The sequence below is a fragment of the Scyliorhinus torazame genome, chromosome 18 (genome assembly GCF_047496885.1).
Source record: "Scyliorhinus torazame isolate Kashiwa2021f chromosome 18, sScyTor2.1, whole genome shotgun sequence".
Taxonomy (NCBI): domain Eukaryota; kingdom Metazoa; phylum Chordata; class Chondrichthyes; order Carcharhiniformes; family Scyliorhinidae; genus Scyliorhinus; species Scyliorhinus torazame.
The window spans coordinates 72,509,578-72,534,534 of record NC_092724.1 but is presented as its reverse complement, the minus strand read 5'-3'; the positions used below and the strand labels follow the sequence as shown (position 1 = coordinate 72,534,534).

At 45.5% G+C, this 24,957-nt stretch overlaps 1 protein-coding gene across 7 annotated transcripts in view; it reads right to left on the bottom strand.

Moving 5' to 3' along the window:
* Nucleotides 1-733: 733 nt before the first annotated feature.
* Nucleotides 734-24,957, bottom strand: part of rfx2 (regulatory factor X, 2 (influences HLA class II expression)) — a 262,480-nt gene continuing 238,256 nt past the window's right edge. For all 7 annotated transcript variants that reach the window (XM_072482882.1, XM_072482884.1, XM_072482883.1 and 4 more), the window contains 4 exons: nt 16,527-16,735; nt 8,606-8,759; nt 7,541-7,583; nt 734-5,923 (listed from right to left, as the gene is read on the bottom strand). In XM_072482882.1, coding sequence (XP_072338983.1) covers nt 5,778-5,923; nt 7,541-7,583; nt 8,606-8,759; nt 16,527-16,735 — 552 coding nt within the window. In that variant the 3' untranslated portion in view covers nt 734-5,777. The remainder of the gene's footprint in view (nt 5,924-7,540; nt 7,584-8,605; nt 8,760-16,526; nt 16,736-24,957) is intronic.

The window sequence follows — 24,957 nt, the reverse complement described above, 5'->3', positions numbered from 1 at the left end:
GTTACTGTTGTCATTTCTGGTGCCTAGGTTAATGCCAGGTGAACCAACTGGTTTAGTTCCGTAGACAATTTTCTGTAGTGGTTGGAAACAACTGAGTGGTGTGCTAGGCCATTTCAGAGGGCATTTGAGTCAACCATATTGGTGTGGGTCTGGAGTAACACGTAGGCCAGACCAGGTAAGGATGGTAATTTTCTTCCCTAAAGGACATTAGTGAAGCAGATGGGTTTTTTTACGACGGTTTCAGTTATCATTCGAGATTTAATTCCAACATCTTATCAAATTTCACCAGCTGCTGTAATGGGATCCAAACACAGAGCATTACCCTGGGTGTTTAGATTACTAGCCAAGTGACAATACTTCCCCTATAACAAGGGCTTTCACGACTATAGCCCTGGTATGATATTGAACGGTGAAGGCAAGTACTCCATCATAAACGATGTGGAATCTACTTACAGGAGAGACTAGGGACTGAATATCGAGCAGATGTGGCTTGAATGTGGAGCCATGACTGAAAGTTGTGCAGTGCAGGGTGATATCCGGAGGGTGGGACAGTAAAGGGGACAACGCACTCCTGGGAACACTCAACCCACCTACATTAGAAGGTGCAAATCAACCTCTGCTTTTTGTCAAGTGATTCATTGTTCAAACAAAAAAAGCTATTATGTAGGAACACAGGGAAGCAAAATATCTGAAGCAGAATTGATGAATGATGACACACAAAAAACCCAGGAAGTTTCTTTAGGCGATTCTATTTGTACCAAATTTCAAGAAAGCTTTAAACCAACAAGAATAATCACAATGCACAAAATGTTAGAATTTCATTTTTTACATCAATTTATACACATATTACAGATAACCCTAACCAGTTTCATTGTGTAAGTTAGACTAACCAAGGTCACTTCATATGATAAACTACATGAAAAGAATAAAAACAGACAAAAGTGGAATCAATTCCTAGTTTTACAAATTAAAATACAAAGAGTATGCAAACAGGAGAATCTATACATCTTAAAACAACCCCAATCCCAATGAGACAATGCAGAACACAGGTGTTAAAACTAATTCAGGCACCCCATTGACCAGTTGACAACACGTAGGTTTACTTGCTTTGATAATTCAATAATGAATCATTTCATTCAGAAGCAGGAACAAAGTGCTGCATAAATACAACAATATTTGTGTTGGCTTTTAGTTTATGACAAAGATACATTGCTACAGGGAGTAAAGATTTACCCTAATGCTATGTCCAGGTGAGCAATGTGCATGTTTCAGTATTAAATTATTCAATTGAACTGTTTGCAATAAATTGACACAGCAGATCCAGTGAGAAGGCGCTTTCCTGGGCAGCTATGGACCTATGCATGGTCCTGAGACCTTACTGTGTGTCGTAGCAAGCTGTGGTGTCCCAGACAGTTCATTGCTCCATCCTTTTTTTTTAATGCTTGAAATTTTTTTATTTTCTGTCACATTTCAGTTGCTTAACATCTAAAAAATTTTCCATAGAGCACTGTAATAAAATAAGAGTGGAATTAATCATATAGGAAGAGCTGTCTGTATCACGTCAAAGGTTGCATTAGCCCTTGGCTTGTATTGTGGATACTGAAGTAGAGGAAATGACTGCGTTGATTTGCTGCTGTGAGACGAAGACACGCACCACCTCAGCCAGGTTTTCTGCTGTGTCATGGGGTTAACACTGGATGCAATTGCATCACGAAACAATGATAGAAATAGTGCTCTCTATTGCTCCATCACATTTACCAATGGAAGGAGAACAAGTTCAGACCACTCAATAAGATACAGACTCTACATTCTGGCTCTCTGACTTAAACTCCGCAAGGACAGGCCGCAGACTATGTGCAGGTGGTAACTGCAGCTCAGTCTCTCACAGTGGATGAGGTTTATGTCTGTGTTTGTGGGTGGAGCAAATCATTGACCAGAAGAGTCGAGTTTCACAAGCAGCCTTGGTTTGATTCTCACAATTAAATTACACCTCTTCAGTTACCTGCCACAGTATAACCTTTACATCAGCTTCTGCCCAGTGGGCTGACTGTAGAAAGTTACTGAGATATGCTTCCATATTAGCTGTAATACCCAGAGCTGGTCAGGGTGTCAGTAAGCTGCACAAAGTTTAATCAAATGAAGGCAATAGCAGCCCCAAGTCCAAGTTTGTCACCGTGTTGCACTGAAAACGTACACAAAAATGTAAACAAACCAGCAGCAGCTGAAGGGTCAACAGACAGTGTGCGGGTCACCACATAAAGCAGGGGAAAGGCCTAGAAGGTGGCAGTGAAACTCAGAGAATTACTGCACATGTGAAGGAATATGGACAGCAGTGGTTATTGGAGGTACAGCTATGTTGATACAGAAGTGACCAGTGTGTGGGGCTGGTGTAACCTGGGGTGTTATTTACTGCACAGCACTCAAAGCATTAACGGATTGGTAGATTGTTGTTAGCAATACATAAAGGGAATACAGAGCCAAGGCGGGTAACTAAGACACAGTCAGCAACAATCTAATTTAATGATGGGACATGCTGGAGGGGCCGAACGTTTTTCTCCTGTTCACATATAACCAAAACAGCCAGTTAATGCACTGAAACAAGAAACATGCCACATGAATTGGGTTTTTAGATTTTAAAGATATTGCGCATTTATCATTATTTGCACATTGATCATGATCCTGCAACTCGTAAGCTTTGCAAAGCAACCTCTTTGCCAACTGGTTTGGTCATTTTTGCTCTATTGCAAAATTGTGCACTACACAAAAAGTCGAAGTTTACAACACAGAAATCCTCCTCATCGGCAAAGGTAGGTAAAAAAAATTAAGAACATGTGCCTATTTTGGGAGCACTTGGGTATTACAAAATAAGAGAATACATCTAAAAAAAATTTACATCAGTATATTTTTCAAAGTTTTTTTAAAAAAACTGAAGCAAAGTGATGACACAAAATGATTCCCTGGAAAATGACATTGAATTCATCTTTTCTCAGCTTCAGCAGTAGCGAATTGATTAGAAACATTGAACATTTAAAGAGAAATTTTGGTTTAAAACAAAATTTCTGGCTAGACATTCATGTGAATGTCCACTTAGACCAATAGATTCCAGTTAAGCCACTACAATGCACATTTTAAACCCCTCCCTTCTATAAATGGGATAGACCATTCTGATCACTATACACCTCAAATATATTAATTTAGTTCACCTCCACCTCAGAGTTGATGCAAAACCTTTGAGGTCTGGATGCATTCTCGTGTCCGATTTTATGGATTCAGAAAAAAGGTGAAAGGTTTTATTAATTGCATTTAACACAATCAGTCAGTCACAGACAAGCTTCACAAAATGGAATCACTATCAGTTTGCAACCTCGAATGGCTTTCCCGCACATTTGTTGCAACCTCAGAACAGTACGTGAATGGTAGATCAGAGTTTTGAGAAGTTTCATATGGTGAGACTGAGCTCCATGATTCTGGTTTGAATTCCCAGGTGCAAGTGGCAAACACTGCTCGTCAGTGAGAGGCAGTAGCTGAAACATTGACTGAATGTGCACCAACATACAACAGTCTGCAGGTAGACATATTCTTCAAGATCAAATGACAAGATTGGACCTGTGCACAAACTTGGTCATTTCAAAGCATTAAAATTTGCCAGTTCTTCCATGTGATGTCATGATTTACAACATTAAGACACTAACCTGTGATGCCTCTCCTGTTAAATGTCTGCTAATCCCCTTGGACAGCAGAGAAATGCACAAGAAAGCCTTTATTTGTAGCTTCACAAAACTCATGGGTGAGAAGCTCAATGTTTAACAACTACAGTAAACTAAAAGTGCACTTGTGACTATAAGGTTAATTCAGCATCCTGTACTCCCAGGGTATGTGTGTGTAGGCCCCGCATCACCAACCATGGATCACAACTTTTCCCAGCTGCACCAATCCATAAACACAGCTCCCCATTGGAGGAGTGGGAAATGTCTCAACTAAATCTGCCTGGGAAATAGAGACAGGGAAAAGAAAGAAAACCCACAGACCCCCGGACTGCGAAACTTGTTTGTTCACCCATTCTAAAGCAGTGTATGTAAATCAGGTCGACTGCGCAATAAGGTTAGGTTTTGTGGAATTGATCCAATCACAATTAAAAAATGATGAATAGATGAGGAGCTGTGTACTTGGCACAAAACTTGATCCCACACAGAAGATCTGTCCCCTTCCCGAGTCCCCATGACATTACCATATCTGGTCTCAATCACAGTCAGACTTGTTAATGATCAAAAATCAAAACAAAATGCCCAGTTTAAGAGCAAAAACAGCTGCCAACACCAGAATCTGTGCTCTGGCCTAAATTGCAATTTTCCTTTCATTTAAGGACTGTATCAAATATTTTTTTTAAATTGTAATGTAAGACAACTGGAGGGATAAGTAGACACGGTACTTTTCTTCCGTAACTTTGTATATTTAGCGATTGTAATTGTAAGCAATATGTTTGATGTTACTGAACCATCAGTAGCAAAAATAGATATAAATGTCAGGTTTGAAAAGTTAGTTCACAGTCTCTGGGTCTCAGACCAGTGCAGGCACATTTCATTGAATATCCCAGTATTTTCCCTAAGGCACAGTGTAATGCATGTACTGGTATCCCTGAAGCACAAAATGGAATCATACCTCAATAAAGGCATGCAATTAACTCATCACTAGCTAATGTATTGAGTAGCTAGGCTAAATGTTAACCAGAAAATGGGTAAAATAAGGCAATTTCCCGCTGAGAAACGTTTGCCAGAGCTGGTTTATACGGTAAGTCACACAGAGTCAAAAGTGTCTAATGTTGGAGGGGGTTGGGCAAAACTGATAGGTTAATCCAGCTCAGATTCAATGGTCATTGATTGCTAAGCAGAGCTAGCTGAAACTGCAGGTAAATCCACAATTCCACTTAGCCACTTTACCAACTGAAGGAAATGAACTGCTAGAAAAGCAAGATTTCACACTCCGCCTGTTAATCTTCTACCTGCAGTCAACTCATGGGCAGTCAAGGAATTTTCCTTCTGGTGTGCTGTTCCCAGTACCAGCAGGAGTTGGATTCTCAGTGGGCCAGCCTGATGTGCAGCTCCACGGCCCAGGGGCACTCCCTTACACATGCAGCTTAGTTCTTTTAGCAAATAGGATTTGAATCTTGCAGAGCACAACTGAAGAGAGACTGGAGTGGGATTGTCAGCCTCTGGATTGCAGTGGAGTGGGGGAAGATACAGAAACAATTACAAAAGTAAACCTTTTCTTGTATTTACAAAAATAGAACACTGGGTTTCCTGCTGGGCTCAAATTAGTGGCCAGTTAAACTCCCACCTGCCTTGGAATAGCTTTTCCCATCAGGGACGCCTTTCCCACCATTGGTTCTGCAATAATGAATAAAGCGTAAGTTTTGAAACAGAGTTGTTAAAAACCGAAACCATTTTTGTCTCAGTGTTAAAATGGTCACAGCAAAATATTCTTCTTGGAATCTGCATCCGATGCAGCTCCAACTATTTAATTCCAGTGGACAAGGACTTGTTTGGCTGATGCTGTTCTTCCTGCTGGATCATCACTGCCCTGATAACTTATCAGCCACATCAACTACCACTGCATCCAGCTATTGAGGGCTGGAGATGTGATACATGGGACTAATTTGGGCACCTTGTACATTTAGTTTTTGTGGTCTCCAGCCAAAGTCTGGAGGTTGGGCTATTTCTCCTGGCCCGGTTCCTGGACAGTGTTTCACTGGAGGTTTCGAATGTTTCAGTCCAATTAGATTATATTGAATTCATCAGTTCCTGGTGAGCAGAGACGTCCAGATCCTGAAGGGAATGGTTGAGATCCACACGCTCCCGTTTGACAGGCGGCTCCCTCACTCCTCTTGAATCGGTATCCACCTCACTTTCCATCCCACTCCCATCATCTGTTCAAAAATCCATTTAAAGCAGAGTCACAAAATGCCACAAATTAGATTTTGGAATGTAACTTCCATCCCTGATCAGCAACGTGGCCAGTTGAGAAATTAAAAAGCCATCCAATTACCACACAAATGAAAACCAAATTATTTTTCCCAACAAGGCACTAAATTAATAAACTCTCTTTCATTCTATGACTGCCCTTGCAATTGGAAAGTTGTTTCAAGTGATGTTCCACAGCGTTCAGTGTTGGGACCCTTACTGTTTGTGTTATATATTAACGATTTGGAAGCGAACGTAGGGAGCATGATTGGGAAGTTTGCAGATGACACAAAGATTGGCTGAGTGGTGGACAGTGTAGAGGATAGCTATAATCTCCAAAATGATATAGATTGATTGATAGAGTGGATGATAAAGTGACAGATGGAATTTAACACGTAGAGGTGTGAGGTCATGCATTTAGGGAGGTCAAACAGTTATAGGGAGTACACAATAAATGGGAATATACTAAGAGAGATAGATCTAGTGAGAGATCTTGGCGTACAGGTACAGAGGTCCCTAAAGGCAGCAGTTCAAGTAATAATAATAAGAATCTTTATTGCCACATGTAGGCTTACATTAACACTGCAATGAAGTTACTGTTAAAAGCCCCTAGTCGCCACATTCTGGCGCCTGTAGACAAGGTTGTTAAGAAAGCAATTGGAATGCTTTTGGAATGCAATTGGAATCCTTCATTGGCAGAGGTATAGAATATAAAAGTAATGATATAATGTTAGAATTGTATAAAACACTGGTGAGGCCACAACTGGAATATTGTGTGCAGTGCTGGTCACCCATTACAGGAAGGATGTTATTGCTCTGGAGAGAGTGCAGAGGAGGTTTACAAGATTGTTGTCAGGGCTAGAAAAGTGTAGCTCTGAGGAGAGATTGGACAGATTGGGGTCATTTTCCTTGGAACAAAGAAGGCTGAGGCGTGACTGAATTGAGGTATATAAAATTATGAGGGGAAGAGATAGAATGGACAGGATAAAATTGTTTCCCTTGGTGGAGATTCAAGAGAAGTGGCAGAAGGTGTAGAGGGGACATGAGGAAAAACTTGCTTACGCAGAGGGTAATGGGAGTCTGGAACTCACTGCCCGAGTTGGTAGTGAAGGCAGAGACCCTAAACTCTTTTAAAAAGGTACCTGGATCTGCACCCCAAATGCTCTAAGCTACAAGGCTATGGACCGGGTGCAGGAAGGTGGGATTAGAAAGGGCACCTGGTTGTCCTCGGGCAGGCATGGATAAGATGGGCTGAATAGCCTCCTTCTGTGCTCTAACCTTTCCATGATTCTCTTCCAACCCAGACTACTTTGTGTGTTTACAGTAAAACTACTTCAGGTAAACTATTAAATTGAACCTCCGTCTATGATCCAAAACTAATTGATAAATTTGGGGAAAAGCATAAATCTCATGGTCCCGATACATTTTTGAATAAATATTAACACTGGTCTTTAGTGCAGAGGTTCAAACTAAACAAATTGCTACAAGTCTACTATCATGAAAATAAGATGTGTAACACTGGGAATCTCCACACTGGGGAGTTTGGAGACATCACAAGCATCGGAACAATCAGAGGTCCTTACCTTTCTCCATTTGTAGAGGAGATATAGAACTGAGATCACCAAACTAGAAGAAACAGAACAAATCATATTGGAACACTTTAGCAGTCTGGACAAGATTCAGTTAACTTGGAGAATGTTTCATAATTTTGCCATTCAGCTTAAACTGACCAATAACTGCAAAACAAAAATGGCACTTTATATTGTTGCCAGCTGTCCCGTGCTTCGAGGATGACATTTACTCAGGATCTGCCGTGGCTCTTCATGTGACTGATCAGGCTGGTTCTCCACCCAAAGAGCTTTGACATATGGGGTAGGATGTCCCACGAGTAGTGGGATTCGGAGTGCAGGATGTCATATACATTTCTGCAGATATTTCCCTGTCTCCAAAAACCTCTCAGAAAATACCGATAAAAAACCCTGCCCTTGTTTTAAGATCGTCACTCATATTGGCCTCTCTTAACCCAAGTTCTGTCCATGGTTCACTCCTTGTCTTCATTTACACACAAAATGATCCTGAACGTGGGGTCAGTTTCCACATGTAGATCTACCTCCCCACCACATCCTCGCCCCATCCTCCCCCATCTTCACTGTCTCCCTGCTGTCGAACTGACCATGATCCAATCCCATTCCCTCAACACAAACTCTCATTATCCTTGCCATCCACTTGATGTGCCTCCCCGGCCATTAATAACTCCTGAATTGTCTCTGCCTCAGTCCATCAGCCACTGAAATCCTCGTCAAATACCTTTGTCACCTCCAAACTTGATTCCAATGCTACAGCCTCTCTTAAATTTTCCTTCAATGGCTTGGTATGAATTTCCTTCATGGCTTTAGGATGTACTTTGGGACATTTGTGCACATTATACAAATAAAAATTTAATATTTTTTATGACTATTCCCCAAATAAACTGAAAAAAGTGTACCTAGAATGAATAAAGCCAAGCGGCCATTCAGCCCATTGTCTGTGCTGTCTCTCTGAAGGATCAATTCACCTTGTCCCACTCTCTGCCCTATCCCTGCATCCTCCATTAAACCAACTTTTCAGCCTTACATTGATTAAATACAACACGACTGATCCTTACATACCTCTCCCATCACTGCTATAGGAGTCTCGCCTGTCGCTAGGGCTACACGATGCTCCACCAGATAAAACATGTATTCGTCGTAAAGCAGTCGGATAAGATGAAATGAACCGAAGCTGGCTGCACTACGCAAGGTCAGATCACGAATAACCATGGAACTGAAATAAAAGCATCACGAGCATCTTAAAATAAACAAATAACATAGCAGCTATGTTCAGGTGGAACAGAAGACATGCAACAGTGAACATTTCTAAGCTACAACTGTTGTTTCATTTATAAAATCAAGAAGACAGTTTCTTCACTCAGAGGGTGGTGAACCTGTGGAATTCTCTTGCTTTGTGGAGGTCAAACCACTAAATATATTTAAGAAGGAAATAAATAAATTTCTAGACTCTAAAGATGTAAAGGGGTATGGGGAGAGCACGGGAGTGAGGCGTTGAGATAGACGATCAACACTTATCATGGGCGTCATTCTCCGACACCCCAGCGGGTTGGAGAATGGCCTTTGGCCGCCGAAATCTCCGGTACCGGATATTCGGCGGGGGCGGGAATCGGGCCGCGCCGGTTGGCGGGCCCCCCCGCCGATAAATTGCCTGTCCCGCCGGCGTAAATTAGAGTACCTATTTACCGGCGGGACAAGGCGGCGTGGGCGGGCTCCGGGATCCTGGGGGGGCACGGGGCGATCTGACCCCGGGGGGTGCCCCCACGGTGGCCTGGCCCGCGATCGGGGCCCACCGATCCGCGGGCGGGCCTGTGCCGTGGGGGCACTCTTTCCCTTCTGCCTCCGCAACGGTCTCCACCATGGCGGAGGCGGAAGAGACTCACCCCACTGCGCATGCGCGGGAAACTGTCAGCGGCCGCTGACGCTCCCGCGCATGCGCCGCCCCGACATGTCATTTCCGCACCAGCTGGCGGGGCAACAAAGGCCGTTTCCGCCAGCTCGCGGGGCGGAAATCCCTACGGCGCCGGCCTAGCCCCTCAATGTTGGGGCTCGGCCCCCAAAGATGCGGAGCATTCCGCACCTTTGGGGCGGCGCGATGCCCGTCTGATTGGCGCTGTTTTGGGCGCCAGTCGGCAGACATCGCGCTGTTTGGGGAGAATTGCGCCCCATAATGGATTGAAGGGTCGAATGGCCTACTCCTTCTCCCAGTTTCTGTGATTCCATGGGAACTCAGTACCCTTGACACTTTGCCCATTCTTGATGAAAGCACTCATGATGCTGGAAAGCTATTCCACTATAGGGGACGTGGGTATTCACATCTGAGCCTGATAAAATCCAAATGCTTCCAGCAAGGGTCATTAGCTGATATTCTCTGCTCAACCCAAGAATTCTGAGGCCACAACTGCTCCAGCTAAGATCAGTTGCTCAGCACAGACTCGGAATTGAGCTTAGCACCTTCTACACAGATTTAGCGCCACACTGCTGGGTGCCTGTGTGAGTCGCTGGGTGGCCGAAACGGGTCACTGAATGGCCGGGATGGGTCCGCAAGCCGCCAAGCAGAAACCAATGTAGCATTTATTCATTTTGTTCTCCACCAAGAACATCTGTGCCTGTAATGTTGCATCCTAGATCGGGATATTTTATTTGGGTGAAGTTGCCACAGTCCCAGGTGACCTTTGAGACGGAAAAACTGATTGACGGCGATTTAACCTGAGGATCACCACAGCTCAGGCGAGGGGCAAGGTTGAGAAGGTGAATAACCTCAGCCAGTACAGGAATTGATCCCACGCCATTGTCCTCGCTCTGCATCGTGAACCAGCTGTTCCAGTCCCCAGGTGGATAAATAGTACTTCAATGCTGAGAGACAGTGGAAAGATTACAGAGCAACATGGTGAAATGAATTTTTGGACATGACCTTAAGGGAATTAGCTCCTCAAATTATTGTGGAAATCCCTCTCTTCCTTTACATTTCTAATCCAGATGCGCCTTGAAATATTTGACACTGCATTTGGTGACAATTTACTCCAATTTCAAGCCCGTGTCATAAATTACCCCTTTAGACTAAAACCAAGGCAATATTGATAATGTCCCAGCAGTTTTAGATAAATGGAGAAAATGGGATTGTGGTTTTATATTCATATATACATTCTTTAAGAGACCATTATAAAGGTTTAGAATTTGGTTATACTTGTTAATCAGTTCCTGGTATTGGGGCTCAGAGTTAACATCGATTGTTCTTGCCCTTTTTAACTTGGTACCAGTACTTAAGGTAGTGATTCCTAACTGCTGTGAGACCAAGTGAGAATAGTGAGAGGGAACCACAGCGAAAAGTGACAGAGGGGAGTCAGCGGCAGAGAGGAGGAGTGTGAGAGAGAACGAGTTTAATTCAGAATGTCCAATTCAGAAAGTCCAATTTACCCAACAAGCACGTCTTTCGGGGCTTGTGGGAGGAAACCGGACCCGGAGAAAGCCCACGCAGACACAGGGAGAACGTGCACACTCCATACAGCCAGTGACCCAAGCCGGAAAACGAACCTGGCACCCTGGAGCTGTGAAGCAACAGTGCAACCAATTGTGCTACCATGCCACAATACAAAGTGTTGAGAAAAGATAGGGATGGGAAACGGGGAAGTGGAATGGCAGTTCTGATCAAATACACTGTGGCGTTGTTAAGAGAAGATACTCTTGAATAGGCAAAGGCTGAATCCATTTGGTTAGAGTTTAAAAGCAAAAGGAGGATGATCACCTTATGGGGGTATTCTGTTGCCCTACAATTGGAGAGATAGAGGAGCAAATCTACAGGAAAATCACAGCGAAGCGCAAGAACTGTAAAGGTGGTGATACTGGTGGACTGTAATTACCCACATATGCACTGGGACAATGATTCTCCAGCAGAATGGGTCAACAACCACAGGTTGTTGTAATGTGAGGTGATAAATTTGGGAAAAAGGGATCGGTAGAAGCAGTATATACTTATTTACAGGTTTTACTCACACGTGGAAAGAAATGGACTTATTGGTGATAAGCAGCATAGTTTTGTGAAGGGGAGGCCGTGTCTCACTAACTTGATCGAGTTTTTTGAGGAAGTGACTAAGATGATTGATGAAGGAAGGATGTTGTCTACATGGGCTTCAAGAAAGCCTTTGACATGGTCCTTCATGCCAGACTGGTACAAAAGATGAAGTTACACGGGATCAGAGGTGAGCTGGCAAGATGATTACAGAACTGGCTCGGTCATAGAAGACAGAGGGTAGCGGTGGAAGGGTGCTTTTCTGAATGGAAGGTTGGGATCAGTGCTGGGTCCTTCATTGTTTGTAATATATATAAATGATTTGGAGGAAAATGTAGCTGATCTGATTAGTAAATTTGCAGATGATACAAAGATTGGTGAAGTTGCGGATAGTGAAGAGGATTGTCAGAGGGTACAGCAGGATATAGATCGGTTGGAGACTCGGACGGAGAAATGGTAGATGGAGTTTAATCCGGACAAATATGAGGTAATGCATTTTGGAACGTCGAATACAGGTGGGAAATGTACAGTAAATGGCAGAACTCTTAGGAGTATTGACAGGCAGAGAGATTTGGGTGTACAGGTCCACAGATCACTGAAAATGGCACCGCAGGTGGACAAGGTAGTCAAGAAGGCATACGGCATGCTTACCTTCATCGGTCGGGGCATTGAATATAAAAATTGGCAGTTATGCTGCAGTTGTACAGAAACTTAGTTAGGCCACATTTGGAATATTGCATACAATTCTGGTCGCCACACTACCAGAAGGATGTGGATGCTTTGGAGAGTGTTCAGAAGAGGTTTATGAGGATGCTGCCTGGTCTGGAGGGTATTAGCTATGAGAAGAGGCTGGATAAACTTTGACTGTTTTCACTGGAACAACAGAGGTTGAGGGGTGACCTATAGAGATTTACAAGAATATGAGCATCATGGACGGGGTGGATAATCAGCCGCTTTTTCCCAGGGTGGAAAAGTCACTTACTAGGGGACATAGGTTTATTTTTATTTATTTATTGTTGAAAATTTTTTTTTATTTTTAAAAGAGTATCCAATTTTCTTTTGCAGATTAAGGGGCAATTTAGCGTGGCCAATCCACCTACCCTGAACATCTTTGGATTGTGGGGGTGAGACCCACGCAGACACGAGAAAATGTGCAAACTCCACATGGACAGTGACCCATGGCCGGGATCGAACCCGGGGTCTTTGGCGCCATGAGGCAGCAATGCTAACCACTATGCCACCGTGCCGCCCCTGGGGGACATAGGTTTAAGGTGCGAGGGGGGAAGTTTAGAGGAGATGTGCGAGGCAAGTTTTTTTACACAGAGGGTTGTGAGTGCCTGGAATCAGCTGCCGGTGAGGTTGCGGAAGCATTACAATAGCGACCGGGAGATGCCGGGAGTGCAGAAGAATTTAGTTTTGACAGGCATCATGATTGCGGCAGGCCTGGAGGACCGAAGGGCCTGGTCCTGTGCTTTGTTCAAAAGAAGGGGTCCATGTGATCTTCATCTTCCGAAGAACACTCATTCTCCTCCATTTCACCCTTTGGTAAGTGATCCACTTTTTGCAGCGTCATGCTGTGAAGGGCACAACACACAGCAATGATGCGTGAAACCCTATCGGGAGTGTAATGGAGTATGCCACCTCAGTGGTCCAAACATCTGAAATGCATCTTGAGAATGCTAATGGTTTGCTCAATTAAGGACCTTGTGGAGCTGTAAACAGTGTTGTACTTCTCCTCTGAACAGCTCTGAGGATGGCGCACCGGTGTCATCATCCCCAAGCAGCCACCTACCCCTGTAAGCGCTTATGCCCTTTGGATATCTGAGGCATCTGACTCAGGATGTAGGAGTCGTGGTAACTCCCATGGTACTGTGCACAAACGTGCAGGAGGTGCTTCCGATGGTCATACACCAGTTGAATGTTGATGGAGTGATAGCTTTTTCATTTTACAAACATTAAAAGCCACATGGACACAGTCAATTTCATCCTACACTCTGAGAAAGTGAAGAAAGTAGCTGTGAAGTTGGTGAATCTCGCAACCTGGCTATCTTTGCCCAGAGCAAGCCTGACATAGTAATGCCCCTTGCAGTAAAGGGCATCTGTGACTTCCTTCATGCATCTATGTGCTGCAGACTGTGAGATACCACGCAGGTCCCCTATGGGTCAGTGGAATGGCACACAGACAAAACCTTTAAAGTCACTGGCAGGGAACAGCCTCCAACTCCATGGGGCATCAGATCTTCACAAAGAATGTGGCAGGTGTGGTCTACCTGAGCTGGGGACATATCTGGCATTGTTTCTCACTCATTTGTTGGTAGGAGAACCTTCTTCAGTATACCAGAGGTATGGTAAGTCGCCTCCATTGTCTCCTCCTAACCTTCTTGTTCTTGCTCTCCTTGACCCTGGACCTCAGCCGGGGCATCCTCCTGGGGTTGCATTAGGTATCATCACTCCCCACTTCATTTCCTCCATTTCATTAGCACCCTCAGAAAGGCAGTTTTGAGCCCTTGATCCTTTTTTGCTTTTACCTTCTCGCTGAAGTGAAAGACTGAAGACACTAATTATTAATGCGTCAAGCTAGTGAAGCTGACAGTCTGTCACCTATGGCAACTGTACTAGTCTATAGTGGTCTCTGCCCGACTTGCATGGTCGATGCTGCAGCCTCGTCTCTGATGCGGTCACACACATCGAAGTGACCGAGATGCCACCTCAGGTGTGTAACATCTGAATTCCTCATTGGTATGAGAAGGTCTCACTGAAATGCACTACCTAACCTAGCTCAGTGCTCCAATCTCCGATCTGGCATACCAATAAACAATAAGTTGTCCATAATTAACAACTGTATGCCCTTTGGCCAGCTGAATGCCAATTCTGGTGAACACGTGACTGTCGTCCAGAGATGGAATGCCATATGTGCTGCACCTATGCTTCTTGCCTGCATTCCCAAATTTTACATTTTTATGTGTTAATGTTGATGTGCAGCAACTGTGATACAAAGCCATTGACTTCTGAATTTCTTGTAAAGGCATTGGCTTCCAATGGTTTTTTCCTAAGGAGGTCTTCCTTTTCTCACTAACCCAGATTCCAGTTTACTGGAGGCACCAACAAGTTAGAGGGCTCCCGCAGTAGGGGCTCCTTTGTCTAGCAGTGCACACCTCTCACACTACCTCAGACCCTTCCCATTCAGAATTGCCTCTTCTTTCATTTTATAACTGCACCTAGGGGCGGCATGGTGGCGCAGTGGCTAGCACTGCTGCCTACAGCGTTGAGGACCCGGGTTCAATCCCAGCCCTGGGTCACTGTCCGTGTGGTGTTTGCACATTCTCCCGTGTCTGAGTGGGTCTCACCCCCACAACCCAAAGATTTGCAGGGTAGGTGGATTAGCCACACTAAATTGCCCCTTAATTTCGAAAAAAAATAATTGGGTACTCTAAATTTAAAAATAAAAAATAACTGCAACGTAATTCCGAAACAGTAAGATGGTGGTTCTGCACTAATATTTCAAAATAAACTTTGAAGTTCCCTTTCTCATTGGCTATGTCGCAGATATCTACCTGGAACCTCATGATGTGAAGAGAGAGCTCCCTCCATTTATTCTCTAGCCTTCCCTGACAATACTAGATCCCATTGTAGTTGTGGTCAACATTCCCACCCTCCCCCTTGTGCCGATCACTTGTGACATGCCCATGCCCCATGTGAACTCCAGCCCTTCCCATCTAGAGGCTTCCTGCATAGCTATCTTCTGTGCTGTTCCAGTACATTACTTAAACAGGTTGAGTATCGAGATGACAAAATCCTCTCCTCATATCATAATTAATAACATTAATTCCATTTGAATGTAGTGGGAACATTACATATCACTAAGCGAATTATCCGAGAGGCCATTCAGCCCATCTAACTTCCCCTGCAATTTCAACGCCCTCAGTGTTGATTGCCTCTTAAATGGCTGGAATTTGCCTCTACACTACCCGAAGAACATTACAGGTGTTAGTCATTCTGTGAAGAAGGGCTTTATAGCTTCAGCCCTAAGCCTATCCTTTTATCAGTTTGTACCACTCACGATCAACTATTTCAATTCCATTTAACATGAAGGACAAAATTTATCTTTTTTTTAAATTTAGAGCACCCAATTATTTTTTTCCAATTAAAGGACAATTTTAGCATGGCCAATCCTCCTAACCTGCACATCTTTGGGTTGTGGGGGTGAAACCCACGAAGACACGGTGAGAATGTGCAAACTCCACATGGACTGTGAACCGGGGCCAGGTCGAATCCAGGTCCTCAGAGCCTTAGGCAGCAGTGTTAACCACTGCGCCGCCCAAGGCAAAATTATCAATGCCATGAAAGGTCCCCTTCATTTGGCTCCTTTTGAAGCTGAAAAGTTGTTCTACCTTTTCCTCATAATAATAATCGCTTATTGTCACAAGTAGGCTTCAATGAAGTTACTGTGAAAAGCCCCTAGTTGTCACATTCCAGCGCCTGTTCGGGGAGGCCGGTACGGGAATTGAACCCGGACTACTGCATTGTCCTGCATTCCAAGCCAGCTGTTTAGCCCACTAGGATGCCGCCCTGTAGGTCTTCTCTATTCTTCTAGTGCTTTGATGTCTATGTGTTGATCACAGTTTTCAAGATGCAACCTTACCAGAGCATCATGCAGCTTCAGTACAATGGCCTGACAGTGTCTACTGACCTGGTAATATGACTCAGTAGCTGCTAACTCCTTAACTGCTACATTGCAATGAGTTCCTGAAGAAATTCTATCCACCTCCCAGAACTCCCTTCAGATTCTTCTCCAGCAAGTTCAACAACTGTCAAGCCTGTCCTCTATCTTTTCCTTCCAATGTTTAACACTTATTAGTATGGGTTTTCAACTGTCATGGTTCTGCCTAATCGCAAATAATGTCCAATTCATTCACCTGTCCAACTAGTTCAATGCAAAGAGCTCAGATGGGATGCAACTGTCAGCTTACAAACCTGTAGAAGGACCATTTAAGCAGGAATTGACGGGCAGCCTTCGGGAAACTGGGACTGCCTTCGTGTGGTTTCAGGACCTGATTCACTACATTATCAAGCCAGGATGCCCACTCATCGAGGGAGCTCTGCTGTTGCAGAGTCATCTTAAAATCCTGTTCCAGTCGTTGCACCATTCCCTCCTCACATTGACAAACCCAGGATGCTTGCTCCTGTTACAACAAAATCAAAGAATGATAATCGGCCTTCTTTAAAGTTGCTATTTGCTCATATATATTATGTTTTGGACCTCATGTATTCCTTCTCTAATCATGGAACTGTAAACTTTGATAATGTATAGGAATATACAGGTATCTATCATATATCTAAAGAATTCCATTGCTGATCGGTCAGCCAGTTTGACTGATATGGTCTACACACTGCTCAATCCTTTTGGAGTGTTAACAGCACAGTGGCTAGCACTGCTGCCTTACAGCACCAGGCACTTGGGTTCAATTCCGACCTCGGGTTACTGTCCGTGTGGAGTTTGGACGTTCTCCCAGTGTCTGTGTAGATGTTTTCCGGGTGCTCAGGTTTCCTCTCACGGTCCAAAGATGTGCAGGTTGGGTGGATTGGGCATTCTAAGTTGCCCCGAATTGTCCAAAGATTGTGTGGGGTTACAGGGATAAGATGGGGATTGGGCATAGGTAGGGTGATCTTTCTATAACAATAATCTTTATTAGTGTCACAGGTAGGCTTACATTAACACTGCAATGAAGTTACTGTGAAGATCTCCCAGTCGCCACACTCCGGCGCCTGTTCAAGTACACTGAGGGAGAATACAGACTGTCCAATTCACCTAACAAGCACGTCTTTCAGGACTTACGGGAGGAAACCCACACAGACGCGGAGAGAACGTGCAGACTCCGCATAGACAGTGACCCAAGCCAGGAATCGAACCCGGGTCCCTGGCGCTGTGAAGCAATAATGCTTACCACTGTGCTACCGTACCGCCCTAAGGGTTGGTGCAGACTCGATGGGCCAAATGGCCTCCTTCTGCACTGTAGGGATTCCATGACCTTTTTCTTTTTCCAATTTAGAATTTTTTGATTTTCCTTGTATTTTCTGAATTAATATTTTTCACCTCTCACTATTTCATAATCTGACCATAAACAATGATAGAGTCTCTGATCTTTTTCTTCATTCATTTGATTGTCAACACAGCAAAATAAATCCCATATGACAAGAATCTGATTTTAAGACAAATATACTTTGAAAAACAGCAGTTAGTAAATGCATTGTTGATGTGATCAGAGGGCTGTTTTAAGACACATATTTCACTGTATGTTAATAAAAAAGCTCCAAATGCAATCTCTGATCATCCTGAGGTTGATCACCTCCATTGCAATAGTAATTGGCCTGAGTGAGAAAACAAGGAAACAATCTGTGTTCCTGACTCCCGTCAAGTGAAAGCATAGAAATGCCAATGTTGGCAAAGAGGCAGATCTGGTTCAATTGTGATACTGTTGTTAAGGTTTAGAACCATAGAACTCCTACAGTGCAGATGGAGGCCATTCGGCCAATCACATCTGCACCGACCCTCCAAAAGAACACCCTATCTAGGCCCACTCCCCCCAGCCTATCCCCGCCACCCTGTAACCCCACCTCACCTGTATAACTTTGGACACTGAGGGGCAATTTAGTATGGTTAATCCACTTAGCCTCCACATCTTTGGACTGTGCGAGGAAACCTGAGCACCCGGAGGTAACCCAGGCAGACATGGGGAGAAAGTGCAAACGACACACAGACAGTGACCCAAGGCTGGAATTGAACCCGTTGTGAAGCAGCGGTGCTACCGCACGTTTTGTAGAAACCCAAATCTGATCTTGTGTGTAAGTGAGTGTGGATGAACAAGCGCTTGGTTCACCATCTAGTTGATTAATCTGATTGAATTTTTTGATGAGGTAACAGAAAAGGTTGATGAATGGAATGTGGTAGATGTTGTCTACATGGGTTTTAAGAAAGTGTTCAACAATGTACCACGTAAAAGGCCGGTTAACAAAATTGAGGCTAATGGAATACAGTTGTGTAATCCAATTGGATTAAAAAATTGGGTTTAAGGTCAGAAACAGTGAATTGTGATAAGTGCTTGTTTATCAGACTGGAGGAGTGGTGTTCCCCAAGGGTCAGTGTTAGCATCACTGCTGTTTTTGTTATGTATAATTGGAAAACAGATTGGAACACAGAGTAAAATTTCAAAATATGCTGATAATATCAAACTTCGAGGAGTAGAAAACAGTGAGGATTAAAAGAATCACATGAAACATGACATAGATAGGCTTGTAGAATGGGTGGGCAGTAGCAGATGGAATTTTATATTCAGAAATGTGAGGTGACGCATTTTGGCAGGGAACTAGGGACAGGTAATACAGGTTTAATGGCACAGTTCTAAACAGTATACAGGAACAGAGGGACCTGAGGGTGCATATGCATCGATCTTTGAAGGTGGCAGGATATATTGAGAGAGTGGTAAGCAAAATATATGGCACCTTGGGCTTCATGAATACAAATGCACAGAAGTTATGCTGAACATTTTTAAAGCTCTGGTTAGGCCCCAGGGGAAGTATTGTGTCCAGTTCTGGCTACCACATAAGGGCCCATGAGAGGGTGCAAAGGAGATTTACCAGAATGGTTCCTGGGATGGAGAATTTTAGTTTTAAGATTGAGTTGGAAAGGCTAGGGTTGTTCTCCTTGAATCAAAGGAGAACTGATGGGAAATTCCATAGAGGTGTACAAGATTATGACAGGTTTGGATATGGCAGACAAGGAAAAGCTGCTCCATTAGCAAGGTTTAGGGGATTTATGGTTTGGGGCAAGAGGTGCAGGGGTAACATGAGGAACTGTTTGCCCAGGAGGGCAGTCAATGCTGAAACAATCAATTATTTCAAAAGGAAAAGGGATAGCCATTTGAATGAAATGAAGCTGCAGGGGTTTGAGTGGTGGAGTGGGACTGAGCGGATTGCTCAGTGAGGATCTGATATGGACTTGATGGCTGAATTGCCTCTTGTGGTGTAAATAGCTCGGAGGTAGATTTTACGGGGAGATGTATCCCTTGCCATTTCCCCCACCCTGTGACTGAAAAGTTGGTTGGCAATCCGCCTATTCAAAAGCGATAATACGCTGGGAGCAGCCTTAATTGATTCAGAGTTAAGTGTGTTCAAGGCAGGGCAGCACGGTGGCGCAGTGGGTTAGCCCTGCTGCCTCACAGTGCCGAGGTCCCAAGTTTGATCCCAGCTCTGGGTCACTGTCTATGTGGAGTTTGCACATTCTCCCCGTGTTTGCATGGGCTTCGCCCCTACAACCCAAAGATGTGCAGGGTAGGTGGATTGAACACACTAAATTGCCCCTTAATTGGAAAAAAGTGAATTGGTACACTAAATTTATAAAAAACAAGTGTGTTCAAGGTTGGGATAGGCGGGTTTTTAATCAGTATGGAAATCAAGGGTTATGGGTATAAGGCGGGAAAGTGGAGTTAAGGATTATCATACCAGATCAGTCATGATCTCAATGAATGGCAGGCTAGAAGGACCGAATGGCCTACTTCTGCTCGCTCCTACGTCTTACAGAAACTCCAATCCTATCGGATTGTCTCTGGTAAGTATTGGGGAGCTCTAATGAAGCTCTCTCTATTTTGGTCAACTGTAATCCCTGCAGTGAATCCTGCTGGGCTATCAACCGTGCTCCTATCACCTTCTGCCACACTTAAAATAATGGTGAAGGCAGAAAGAGACCTTAACGTGGCCAGCTAAGGGCCTCAACAGTCATGAGAGCAGGCAGGCTTCCTGATGTCTTCCCTGCTGACCATAATTTGGGAGGCAGATTGAGGGTGGGCAAGAGGTGGTGCCTTCATCCTGTATAGAACCTTAGTTCTATCTCCCTGTATAGAACCTTAGTTAGGCCACCCTTGGAGTATAGTGTTCAATTCTGGTCGCCACACTACCAGAAGGATGTGGAGGCTTTAGAGAGGGTGCAGAAGAGATTTACCAGAACGTTGCCTGGTGGAGGGCATTAGCTATGAGGAGCGGTTGAATAAACTCGGTTTGTTCTCACTGGAACGAAGGAGGTTGAGGGGCGACCTGATAGAGGTCTACAAAATTATGAGGGGCATAGACAGAGTGGATAGTCAGAGGCTTTTCCCTGGGGTAGAGGGGTCAATTACTAGGGGGCATAGGTTTAAGGTGAGAGGGGCAAGGTTTAGAGTAGATGTACGAGGCAAGTTTTTTACGCAGAGGGTAGTGGGTGCCTGGAACTTGCTACCGGAGGAGGTGGTGGAAGCAGGGACGATAGTGACATTTAAGGGGCATCTTGACAAATACATGAATAGGATGGGAATAGAGGGATACGGACCCAGGAAGTGTAGAAGATTGTAGTTTAGTCGGGCAGCATGGTCGGCACGGGCTTGGAGGGCCGAAGGGCCTGTTCCTGTGCTGTACATTTCTTTGTTCTTTGTTCGTTCAAATACAGATGCTGTAAATTCCAGCCTGTGACTCTCATTGTGTGGGACAGGCCTGATGGACTAGTAGATTATTTCCTGCTCATCAGCAGAATTGCAGCCCTCCATGCAAATAATCTGGCAAAATCCATTACTCAGGCAGAATAAATCAATTTGAACCAAAAGAAAATTGGAAGGAAAAATAAAATGAATCATAGTGGTTCTGCTTAGCTTAAACAATATGTTAACAATAACGAGAGTAGAATTTCTATGTCACCCACCCCTCTCCTTAGGCATGGACCCTCCTTCCACATTGCCCCCCATGTTTGCCCTTCCCCCATCCTCCTCCTTGCATCCTCTTTCCACATCCCCCCCCCCCCCCCCCCGGGGCATTTGCCCTTCTCCGCCCACCTCCCTGCACAGCCCCCCTTCAACATTGCCCCCTTGTTACCGGTCTGAGCCCCCACTAGTGGAGGGAGGGATGGGTCACGTCCTGAACCGGCTGAAGTTTCCGAGGGTGGAGGAGGGGCAGGTGGCGGGGTGGGGGCGCCGGTTGGGTTGGAGGAGTTGGTCAAAGGGATAGGGAACATGCAGGCGGGGAAGGCACCGGGGCCGGATGGGTTCCCGGTTGAATTATACAAGTAGTATTTGGACCTGCTGGGCCTGCTGTCGGTAAGGACCTTCAACGAGGCAATGGGGGGGGGGGGCTCTGCCCCGGACGATGTCTAGAGTGCTGATCTCCCTGATCCTGAAGCGGGGCAAGGATCCCCTACAGTGTGGGTCATATAGGCCGATCTCACTGCTAAATGTAGATGCAAAGTTGCTGGCAAAGAGTTTGGCCATGAGGATAGAGGACTCTGTGCCGCAGGTCATACACGAGAATCAGACGGGGTTCATGAAAGGGAGGCAGTTGAGTACTAATGTACGGAGGCTCTTGAATGTTATAATGATGCCCGCGATGGAAGGGGAGGCGGAGATAGTGGCGGCGATGGAAGGGGAGGCGGAGATAGTGGCGGCAATGGATGCTGAGATGGCCTTTGATAGGGTGGAATGGGGGTACCTGTGGGAGGTGTTGAAAAGATTCGGGAAGGGGAGGGGTTCGTCAGGTGGGTGAGGCTGCTATATGAGGCCCCGGTGGCAAGTGTGGCCACGAACAGAAGGAGGTCAGAGTATTTCCTGCTACACCGGGGGACAAGGCAGGGGTGTCCCCTGTCCCACCTGCTCTTTGCGCTGGCGATTTAACCCCTGGCAACGGTGTTGAGGGAGTCGAGGAACTGGAGGGGGCTGGTGCGGGGTGGGGAGGAGCATCGGGTGTCGCTCTATGCGGATGATTTGCTGCTATATGTGGCGGACCCGGTGGGGGGAATGCTGGCGGTGATGAGGATCTTAGGGAGTTTGGAGATTTCTCCGGGTACAAGCTTAATATGGGGAAGAGCGAGTTGTTCGTAGTGCACCCAGGGGACCAGGAGAGGGGGATTTGTGAGTTCCCGCTAAAAAGGGCGGAGAGGAGTTTCAGGTACCTGGGGGTCCAGGTAGCTAGGAGCTGGGGGGCCCTACATAAGCTTAACTTCACGAGGCTGGTGGAGCAGATGGAGGAGGTGGAACGTGTTGCCACTCTCCCTGGCGGGTAGGGTGCAGTTAGTTAAAATGATAGTGCTCCCGAAGCTTTTGTTCCTCTTCCAATGCCTCCCCACCCTGATCCCTAAGGCCTCCTTCAGGCAGGATAACAGGAGCGTTATGGGGTTTGTCTGGGCGCAGAAGACCCCGAGGGTGAGAAGGGTGTTCCTGGAGCGGTGCAGGGATAGGTGGGGGGTTGGCGCTGCCCAAGCTCTGTGGGTATTATTGGGCCGCCAAAGTGGCGATGGTGCGTAAGTGGGTGATGGAAGGGGATGAGGCAGCATGGAAGAGGCTCGAGATGACGTCCTGTGTGGGCACGAGCCTGGAGGCGCTGGTGACGGCGCCGCTGCCGCTTCATCCAACGAGGTACTTAAGTACTTAAGCAAGGAGTCAGGAGGGCTAGAAGGGGTCACGAAAAGTCATTGGCAAATAGGGTTAAGGAAAATCCCAAGGCTTTTTACCCGTACATAAAAAGCAAGAGGGTAGCCAGGGAAAGGGTTGGCCCACTGAAGGATAGGCAAGGGAATCTATGTGTGGAGCCAGAGGAAATGGGCGTGGTACTAAATGAATACTTTGCATCAGCATTCACCAAAGAGAAGAAATTGGTAGATGTTGAGTCTGGAGAAGGGTGTGTAGATAGCCTGGGTCACATTGAGATCCAAAAAGACGAGGTGTTGGGTGTCTTAAAAAATATTAAGGTAGATAAGTCCCCAGGGCCTGATGGGATCTACCCCAGAAAACTGAAGGAGACTGGAGAGGAAATTGCTGAGGCCTTGACAGAAATCTTTGGACCCTCACTGTCTTCAGGGGATGTCCCGGAGGACTGGAGAATAGCCAATGTTGTTCCTCTGTTTACGAAGGGTAGCAAGGATAATCCAGGGAACTGCCTTACTTCAGTGGTAGGGAAATTACTGGAGAGAATTCTTCGAGACAGGATCTACTTCCATTTGGAAGCAAATGGACGTATTAGTGAGAGGCAGCATGGTTTTGTGAAGGGGAGGTCGTGTCTCACTAACTTGATAGAGTTTTTCGAGGAGGTCACTAAGATGATTGATGCAGGTAGGGCAGTGGATGTTGTCTATATGGACTTCAGTAAGGCCTTTGACAAGGTCCCTCATGGTAGACTAGTACAAAAGGTGAAGTCACACGGGATCAGGGGTGAGCTGGCAAGGTGGATACAGAACTGGCTAGGTCATAGAAGGCAGAGAGTAGCAATGGAAGGATGCTTTTCTAATTGGAGGGCTGTGACCAGTGGTGTTCCACAGGGATCAGTGCTGGGACCTTTGCTCTTTGTAGTATATATAAATGATTTGGAGGAAAATGTAACTGGTCTGATTAGTAAGTTTGCAGACGACACAAAGGTTGGTGGAATTGTGGATAGCGATGAGGACTGTCAGAGGATACAGCAGGATTTAGATTGTTTGGAGACTTGGGCGGAGAAATGGCAGATGGAGTTTAATCCGGACAAATGTGAGGTAATGCATTTTGGAAGGTCTAATGCAGGTAGGGAATATACAGTGAATGGCAGAACCCTCAAGAGTATTGAAAGTCAAAGAGATCTAGGAGTACAGGTCCACAGGTCATTGAAAGGGGCAACACAGGTGAAGAAGGTAGTCAAGAAGGCTTGCCTTCATTGGCCAGGGCATTGAGTATAAGAATTGGCAAGTCATGTTGCAGCTGTGTAGAACCTTAGTTAGGCCACACTTGGAGTATAGTGTTCAATTCTGGTCGCCACACTACCAGAAGGATGTGGAGGCTTTAGAGAGGGTGCAGAAGAGATTTACCAGAATGTTGCCTGGTATGGAGGGCATTAGCTATGAGGAGCGGTTGAATAAACTCGGTTTGTTCTCACTGGAACGAAGGAGGTTGAGGGGAGACCTGATAGAGGTCTACAAAATTATGAGGGGCATAGACAGGGTGGATAGTCAGAGGCTTTTCCCCGGGGTAGAGGGGTCAATTACTAGGGGGCATAGGTTTAAGGTGAGAGGGGCAAGGTTTAGAGTAGATGTACGAGGCAAGTATTTTACGCAGAGGGTAGTGGGTGCCTGGAACTCGCTACCGGAGGAGGTGGTGGAAGCAGGGACGATAGTGACATTTTAGGGCATCTTGACAAATACGTGAATAGGATGGGAATAGAGGGATACGGACCCAGGAAGTGTAGAAGATTGTAGTTTAGTCGGGCAGCATGGTCGGCACGGGCTTGGAGGGCCGACGGGCCTGTTCCTGTGCTGTACATTTCTTTGTTCTTTGTTTGAGGTACACCACGAGCCCGGTGGTGACGGCTACCATCAAAATTTGGGGGCAATGGAGATGTCGCAGGGCGGAGCTGGGGGCCGTGGTGTCGT